This window comes from Cibotium barometz, chromosome 31, assembly GCF_041138505.1.
Source record: "Cibotium barometz isolate CiBa-2024 chromosome 31, ASM4113850v1, whole genome shotgun sequence".
Classification (NCBI taxonomy): Eukaryota; Viridiplantae; Streptophyta; class Polypodiopsida; order Cyatheales; family Cibotiaceae; genus Cibotium; species Cibotium barometz.
The window spans coordinates 25,844,448-25,853,677 of NC_141076.1; the positions used below are offsets into that span (position 1 = coordinate 25,844,448).

Genomic DNA, 9,230 nt, shown 5'->3' on the forward strand with positions numbered 1-9,230 from the left:
AGCTTTGCTTTACTACGTAGCCACACAAATTAGAATATATACAAGGCTTCCGAATTTCTTCCGACAGTGGAGAGTAATACCTAAGGCATTTTCTTATTAGAGAGAGTAACATGGTTTGCCGGAAGATATGGAGAGTAATACCTAAGGCATTTTCTTAGAGGGAGTAACATGGTATGCCGGAAGATATGGCTGATGGCTTGAAGCAACTGCGATGAGAAAAGAGCACCTGCCACCCACTGCAGCGCTGGGGCGCAGTTGGTACTGAGACCGATAACCAACCTTCTTCTTTCGTGCCTATATAGCTGGGCGCACGCGGTCATGACGTCCAACGACGTCGTGGAAGCCAAAGTCCTCATTTAGTGGACTGTTGGCGCAGCCATCCACAAGCAAGCATAATTAAGCATGGCGCACCTTATCGCTTCCATCTTGCTCGTCGTTGCGGCGGTAGCATTTCTCCCTCCTCTTCATGGAGCACAGCTGCACGCGGATAAGAGCTCGAATATCAGCCGCTTTGAATTCCATGTAAGTCTGTCTGTCTGTCTCTCTCTCTCTCTCTCTCTCTCTCTCTCTCTCTCTCTCAATTTGCGTTCATCAAGCTAATTTAATGGGTAGCATGCTTATCACTTTGACAATGCGCCATGCACGTGCAGGTGAAGTACAGCAACTTTACTCGGCTTTGCCAAACCAAGCGGATGGTGACGGTGAACGACGAGTTTCCAGGGCCGACGCTGTTCGTGCGAGAGGGGGAGCGTGTGCTGATCAAAGTGAGCAACGAGATGCCCGACAAGAACATCACTATCCACTGGTAAATTATCGGTGGTCAGTAGCTGGCAAGCCAAGCTATATATATTTATAAAATATAATGGTTTTCTAATATATTCAATACTTATATTGAAGGCATGGCGTCCGTCAGCTGCGGTCTGGATGGTTCGACGGGCCTTCCTACATCACGCAGTGCCCCATCCAGCCGGGCCAGAGTTACCTCTACAACTTTACCGTAACCGGCCAGCGTGGCACGCTCTTCTGGCACGCGCACATCTCCTGGATGCGCTCCACTGTGCACGGGGCCTTCATCATCCTCCCAAAGGTGCAACAGAGTTATCCGTTCCCCCATCCTGCCAAAGAGATCCCTATCGTCCTCGGTACGCCCCCCCGCCCCCAAAAATCGAGAATTAGATAACTTTGGCCACCATCATCATCATGTGATGGACGGCAATGCTCACGTCTAATTTATTATTTTTTATAGCTGTAACACGCGGTTATATATTTTTGCAACTTACAGGTGAGTGGTGGAATTCCGACACGGAAACTGTGATAAAGCAAGCTCTACGGTCTGGAGCCGGCCCTAATGTCTCCGATGCCTACACGATCAATGGGCAGCCCGGCGCCCTCTACAATTGCTCGGCGAAGGGTAATTTCACAGATCAGTACTACATGAGCTCTCGGATCTACAAATATATATATATATATATACATTTACATTTTGATGATTGCGGCGGGGAACTGTATATTTATATACAACTTTAGTTATACATTAATTTGGTATAATTGCAGATATGTTTAAGCTTCCGGTGGCACAGAACCAGACCTACCTACTCCGGATCATCAATGCCGCCCTCAACGACGAGCTATTCCTCAGCATCGCTAACCATACTCTAACAGTGGTGGAGATCGATGCCACCTACACCAAGCCCTTCAAGACCAGCACCATCCTCATCGCGCCTGGGCAGACCACTAATGTTCTCCTCAATGCGGATCAGCCAACAGGAAGATACTTACTGGCGGTGAGAGCATACAACTCCGCGGGTCCCACAGTGCCCTTCGACAATACCACGGCCACCTCAGTGGTGGAGTATGTGGGATCCTCCTCGACCAAGCTGCGGCGGCCGGTCCTCTTGCCTGCCCTTCCTCCTTACAATGACACTGCCTTGGCCAACAACTTCAGCGCTAGTCTTAGAAGCCTCAACTCCAACGAGTTCCCGGTAACCGTGCCCCTTAAGTTAGACCGCCACTTGCTCTTCACTGTGGGCTTGGCCAGAAAACCTTGCCCTCACGGCAAGGTATGCCAGGGACCCTCCGGAGGCAAGTTTGCAGCCGCTGTTAACAACATTTCGTTTAGCCTTCCCAACACCGCCCTCCTCCAGTCCTTGTTCTTCGACAAATCAACGATCATCAAGAAGAATCGGACCACCAACACCACAAATATTGTCTTTCACACTAGCTTTCCGGACAACCCCGTGAGGTCCTTCAACTATACTGGACCACCACCCAAGAACCTCGCTCCAGAGACAGGGACACGACTCTCCTGGTTGCCATTTAACTCCAGTGTGCAGCTCGTCCTACAGGGCACCGGCATTCTCGGCACTGAGAGCCACCCCATCCACCTCCACGGCTTCAACTTCTACGTGGTAGGCCAGGGCGTGGGAAACTACAACAATACTAGTGATCCCGCCACATTCAACCTGGTCGACCCTCCCGAGCGCAACACTATAAACGTCCCCAAAGGAGGCTGGGTGGCTCTCCGCTTCCGAGCGGACAATCCAGGTAAAGTACACACTATAATTATCAATATTATAGCTCGACGTAGATGTGCCCTACAATAAACTCTGCTGCCGCTGCTGCTAAGCTTGTAGCTGTACTCTCTTGCTGACGGACCGTATGCATAATGTTGCAGGAGTGTGGTTCATGCACTGCCACTTGGAGATCCACACGAGTTGGGGTTTGGGCACTACCTTCCTTGTCACAAATGGCATTGGACCAAAGCAGGCCCTTCAGCCCCCGCCCTCCGACTTGCCATCTTGCTAAGCTCTTGAATAGCAGCAGTACACACTATGATCGACGACGAGCTTCTCTTCAATCCTCCTTCGATAACTCTTTGCACTGACGTACATTTCTTCATGGCCGGGATTCTTCTTATGAGGCTGGCTCTCTAGTAAAACCATCTAGGGTCTGAAATGGAAGTCTTCGAGTTTTGCCATAATACGGAAAAACAACCGGAAGAGATCATCATTCGTGCTCCACATTATTCTTGTAAGCACTAATGAGGCCGGTTCTCTTGTAAACTGCTTTATCACTATCTAGGGTCTCAAATGGAGTTCTTCAAGTTTTTTCATAATGCGAAAACACCGGAAGCGACCATCATTCGTGCCCCATATTATTCGCATAAACACTAATGAGGCCGGCTCTCTTGTAAATTGCTTTATCACTATCTAGGGTCTCATGAAATGGAGTTCTTCAAGTTTTGCCATAATACGAAAACAAGTGGAAGGGATCATCATTCATGCCCTACATGATTCTCATAATGAGCCTGGTTCTCTTGTAAATTGCTTTATCACTATCTAGCGTCTCAAATGCAGTTCTTCAAGTTTTGCCATAATATGAAAATAACCGGAAGGGATCATCATTCGTGCCCCACATTATTCTTATAAGCACTAATAATATTAGGCAACATTACGTGTTGTTGCACCCAGCGACGTTACAAGGGCGCTGCCAAGTCAGCTCCTTGATTTCTTAGAGTACACGTAATACTTTGTTGTAGATATTTCCAATATTAGGAGAACCCGGGTTTGCTTCGTCCTCGAGCTTGCTCCAAAAATAGTAGTAAATGGATTAAACTGCTTATTCCAGAATGCCTTTTCCTCTTCAACCCATGGTGAGAAGAATTCATGCCAGGTTAGTCGAAAAGGATTATGGAACACTAAGGGATAGAGTTTCCGAATATAAAGGTAAGATGGATCTGCATGGTTTTAGATACTCGTCCCTTCTTTAATCGGAGACTTGGTGGCAACTAAAATGCCTACTCAATAGGAGGATCGTTGTCGCAATTTGCCACTATCTCGGAGCATGATACATCGTGCACTACAACAAACCACCAAGAGCACAACCATGTCTATAGTCATGCAAATTTAAAAGAATCTATATATGGAAAAAAATCTTCACGCATTTATCATCATGGTTATCAGGGAGTTATGAGCACATGGCTATAGCCACGCATATGACCACGTAGATAGCCACGCCTATAGCAACGTGTATGACTAGTTGCATGTGGCTACAGCCGCGAGCTGTGTGTTAAAAAAAACGAGGATAGAATGGGGAAGAGATCTAGGGACACATATGGGGGAGAGATGTGAGGACATGTGTCTCCATATCTCTCCCCCATTCTATCCCCATATTTTTATATTCACATTATTTAAACACTACTTAATCGCATTTTTTAAAACACTTAAAATATTTTAAAAAAATTGCAATACAATAACTTCCTGAATTATATTGCAAATTACATAAATAGTTGCAAATTACATAAGGTGTTCATGTCCAAAAATAAATAGAGATGAAGATATCGAAATTAATTAAATTAATGCATCATCTTCATCTTTGCCTACATCTTCACCACGTGCACCACCACCTTCATCATCATCATCACTTTCAACAGCGTCTTCTGCATTAAATAGTGATATAATGCAAAAAAGTTAGCCATATTAAGCAAAATAAATTGAGTGATAATTAAAATTTAGGTCCAACTACTCAACAAGCTGCCCTACTCAGCTCATTGGATATCTGCATCGGTCACCACTCCCTTGCATTTGAGCCACTCTCAAGTCTCGGCTTCATTGTAATGCTTGTGGGAGACATTCACACTAGTACATTTGAGTCCCCATAGCATCGATTATTAGCGTCCATATGTCGAGATCAATGCTTAGCATCATTTATGATGATGCTTAGCGTCTATTTTTTTAAAAAAAAGAGACGCATAGTGTCGGTATTAGCGTCATTTATCTTGACACTTAGTGTCCTTATTTTAAAAAAAAAAGAGATGCATAGCATCGGTATTACCATCGACTTCATCTTGCATATCTCCCAAAAGAAACTTCCTTTTTTCGCTTGGAGCTACCACTATGATATTGGAAAAATCCTACCCAGCCCACTCTGTTGTCGGCTCAGACCACCCTAGCCTCTCCTCTCCCCTCTCTATCTAGCCTCTCATCTGTCTCCATGCTTCGCGTGCTGCCCTCATAGCCACTTCCACCCAATCACCCATTGCTCCGCACATTCAGAGTGCCCTAGAGCCCTACGCTTCCACTTCGTGCCCATCCGCATTCTACAGCAAGAAAGCAAGCGCTCTCTCTCTCTACACAGGTCCCCTCCCCACACACACACACATTTTTCTCTTTCCCTCATTGCCATTGACACACATAGCTTGCAAGGTGCACTAGGAAGTGGCTTTACAAGATTGCTTCCCCTTGAATTCATGCCCATACTAGGGTCAACACTTCCAGTTCCCACACCCTAAATACCATGCAGTCCTACTGACCCTCCCATGTTTCCAAACAAGCCACTATGCATTCTGGACTGCATGCCCCCATACACATTTCCTTGCATTTTGGGCTGCATACCACCATACATGTTTCCTTACATTCTGGGGGGCTGCATACCACCATACATACTACCTTACATTCCAGGCTGAAAACTAGCACCAAAATTCCCTTGCATTCCCATGCCCCCTTGAGGATAACCCCCATTCATAGATTGGAACACGAAACCTCCGCCAAATAGCTTGGATGCAAAGATTGTTGCGGAATAGGTGGCTATTGTAAATGAAAGGGCAACTGTAAACACGATAATCTTATCAATCTTGAGAACTGAAAATACACATAAGCATGCTAGATTAAAGAAGAAGACAAATCCATAGAGGACACCACACTAGGGGCCAAAAGAGTTGAGGCCATGTCTGGAACACCATGTACCTTATCCCCCTACGTTTCGCTTTTCCAAAAGCACTCACAACAAGGAGAGTTCAAGCCACTCTGCTCCTTGGCTCTCCACCAATGCCAAGGGTACCCTCTCACATACTAGACTCTAGTACTTGATTGAATTGAACTTGTACAATTCGATTGAGAATCTAACAATGTAAAGACATTAAAGTGTTTGATGGCTTACAATTCCAAACATGTACTCATTCTCATCCACATTACAACTTTAACATGTGATCATGCTTGCATTATGATGTACTCATGCTCATGAGCATTACAACTTTAGCATGTAATCATGCTTGCATTATGCTCCTCTTACACTTTCTTCCTCAAAATCCTTTTCTCCAAGGCTTGCAATAGTCATCCAATCAAAAAGAAACGAACCATGCCCTCACAAGGCATAACAAATGCAATAAGCACAATGATTGCATACTCTTCTTTTATTTCAATGCAATTGTTGACTTCTTTGCATGTATAGGGTAAAATGATTGGGAAAATATGAGGGAATGATAAAGAGCAAGTAGAGGCTCAAAACAATGCAAGCTATATGCAAGGGAATGATGAAAATCCCATGATATGCAAGACTTTTTTGTAAACCTTGTTTTCTCCCGAAACCCTAATGCCCTTGGCCAAATTAATCAAGCAGTGCTGCATGATTGTATAGAGAAGATAAAGGAAAGAAGGATTGTAGATTGAAAACTCAAGAAATCCCACCGCAAACCCTAATCTTGAAGGCAATTTCCAAAACCCTATGTCTCTTACGAGACCCTAAAATTGTGATCATTATTGCAAATTAATGATATGAGAGGGTAGAGGAGAGATAGGAGAAGAGAACTAACACCCTGGATATCAAAAATTTTAAGTGAAAACCCTAATTTTCAAGAAAATCCCAAATCATTCAAGTGGGCCAAGAAACCCTAAATCTTGATTGAAATCAAACATTGAACACATGTATAGGTAGAGGAAGGTTGGGCTGGTCTCATTATGTAAATATTTCATTAAAAAGCTGATCCCAAACCCTCTTTTTTCCAAGAAAATGAAAATTCCCATGAAATCCCCTATTCATGCAACAACTAATCACATATGAATGTAGCCAAGCATGAAAAGGAGGATTGATGAAGAATTTTTTCCAAAATCTGATGAAGAACCCTAAATTTTTCATGAAATCCCTAATATGCAAGAGAAGAAGAAATTGAAGCATTGATGAGATTAGGGACTTGCTTACTCTTAGTATTTGCATTAGCAAGCATTTTTTGCATTTTTTGGCATCTCGATCTTCTCAATCAACCAAAAACATGGATAGCTTCATGGTTTCCTCATGGACAAAATCATGCAAGAAATAGCTCCCCATAGAGTTTCAACGAGGGCTCCAACTATGCCTTAGTCATCCACCATAGCAAGTATTGACTAGGCATTATGTGTTTGATGAGTCTCCAAAAAACCATGAGAAAGGCAAAAAAAATGCATAGCCTCACCACAAAAATCAAAACATCAAGAAAATCAAGAACACTCAAAAGATTTCCAAGAAAATGCAAGAGAGTGGATCAAAAGCAAGGCTCTGATTCCATAGTGCATGGGTCCTAGCTTTGAGTAGCGACATTGAGTTTTCCTTCCATGTAGAAGCTGCATTGTTTTGTCCTTTCATGTGGACTAGTTTTTGTTGTGTGACTCGTTCACTTGCACTATTTGTTTTCTGGTCTCATAGTTGTTTTAGTAGCCGTAACATCTCTCTATGTCTCTCTCTATCTTTCTCTCTCTCTCTATCTAAGAGATTATTTAGTGGAATTTCAAAGAGTACTAGAACCATTTTTCATCAATTTGAGAGAAAACAATTGTATAGAGTAGTTGGAACACATTTGAATCTTCTAGATGAAACCCAGCTTTCCTACTAGATTGATGAAGGAAGAAGAGGAAAATCACATATCTAATTGAAAATAGTTTTCTATACGTCTTGAAATCTCATGGACAGTGTGTCAGAGCTATATATAGCTAGCCCTAACTCACTCTAGGTCTTGCCTATATATATGTGACTTGTGACTAATATGATTTATTCTTGTGGAGCACATGTGGTGTCTCTTGTCTTGTCTCTCTCCCTCTCTCAACATGGTATAATAGCGATTCTAATCATAAGGGAAGCATCTACGTCTTCTTGTTCAATTTATGATTATGATTTCATGTCTTACAAGATTGATCTTTGGTAACAGTTTTGTGTAGGATAACAGTTTTGCGTAGGTTGATTGGTTCTTTGATTATATGTTGCCTACATGATTTCATAGCTCCACTTGTTGTAATTAGAATTATTTCTTAATCTTGTCCTTTAAACCAAAAGTAGATTGTATAGTGCTGGTAAATCCTATCAAAGCAGTTTGTCAATTGGAGTTCTGAGTCAAAAGTTAGGACAGTTCAAGAAAACTGCATCTAAAACAGCAAAACAGGTTCTTTGTGAGAGCAAACAGGTAGTTGTCTCTGAGTCTTCGTAAGCAAGATTTGATCGTGAAAGCTTTCCATGAAATCTTGAGACGGATGCTTGCTATACAAGCTACAATTAGATATAAAACTTGCCGTGTAAGTTGCGTCATAATGCGGTGCTTTTTCTTAACGCGATGCTTTTTCTTATTATTATTTTCATCTTTTATGGACCTCTAAGTTTTCTTACGAGCATGAGACACGGGTCTCCACTTTTAGAGTTCTAATTTTGGTTCACGTTCTATTCTTTACACAATCACTTTATGCTCGTCATCTGGTGCAAGCCTATTTTTGGCTACATTTCTCATATCTCATACATGGTCTGCAAGTTCTGCGATCTTATCTTGTACGTGTTCTCTCAACCAAACATGGCAAATACCATATATGTTAACGGATTTCCTTCTGGGCAGCATTCTATTCCTCTTTTCCAAGGCCAAGGATTTCCTGGTTGGAAATACAAGAGGCTATTAATTTTGGAAGGAGACAAATTGCCAGATATTATTCTTGGTATTCTTGCATGCCCTCCTCAACCTATTGATCCACTTTAGAATGATGTTATTATTACCCGAGGTCCTATTTTTGAACAGTGGAAAATTGATCATGCACATTGGATTCATCGTGATAAGGCTGCTCATCTCGATATATACTTTCTACCCTTAACGATTCACTCATGCTAGATGTTTATCTGTTATCCACGTCATATGCTATATGGAACTATCTTATCACTATGTTTGAGAAGAAAACTATTTGCAGGGATCCTATTCCTCGAACTCAATTGGTTACACACCTTCTTGATACGGTGAAGGATCCTTTGTATGATAATATTGCCACTATATTATCTAACAAGGATGGAATTGACTTTGAGCATACATGTATTTCTTTGATTGAATATTCTCAACATCATGATCGTCAGCAGACGTCGGTAACTCATGAAACGGTCATGATGATTGCCCAAGAGTACACAGAATCAGAGACAGCCTTTGCTATCCGGAGACGTCCATTTCAGCAACGCCC

The 9,230-nt window shown here is 42.6% G+C and overlaps 1 protein-coding gene across 1 annotated transcript; it reads left to right on the forward strand.

Moving 5' to 3' along the window:
- The first annotated feature begins 325 nt into the window (after positions 1 to 325).
- On the forward strand, positions 326 to 3,272 carry LOC147620661 (laccase-4-like). Its single transcript, XM_086824934.1, has 6 exons — positions 326 to 522; positions 651 to 805; positions 898 to 1,142; positions 1,283 to 1,411; positions 1,555 to 2,544; positions 2,675 to 3,272. The coding sequence occupies exons 1-6, from the start codon at positions 403 to 405 to the stop codon at positions 2,803 to 2,805; spliced, it is 1,770 nt and encodes a 589-aa protein (XP_086681060.1). The 5' UTR covers positions 326 to 402; the 3' UTR covers positions 2,806 to 3,272.
- Positions 3,273 to 9,230: the final 5,958 nt, after the last annotated feature.

Excerpts from the sequence above, each read along its gene's own strand:
- LOC147620661 (XM_086824934.1), top strand. The coding sequence starts at position 403 with ATGGCGCACCTTATCGCTTCCATCTTGCTCGTCGTTGCGGCGGTAGCA. Across the intron at positions 806-897 it reads AAGAACATCACTATCCACTG|GCATGGCGTCCGTCAGCTGC; the intron begins GTAAATTATCGG and ends CTTATATTGAAG. Across the intron at positions 2,545-2,674 it reads CTTCCGAGCGGACAATCCAG|GAGTGTGGTTCATGCACTGC; the intron begins GTAAAGTACACA and ends ATAATGTTGCAG.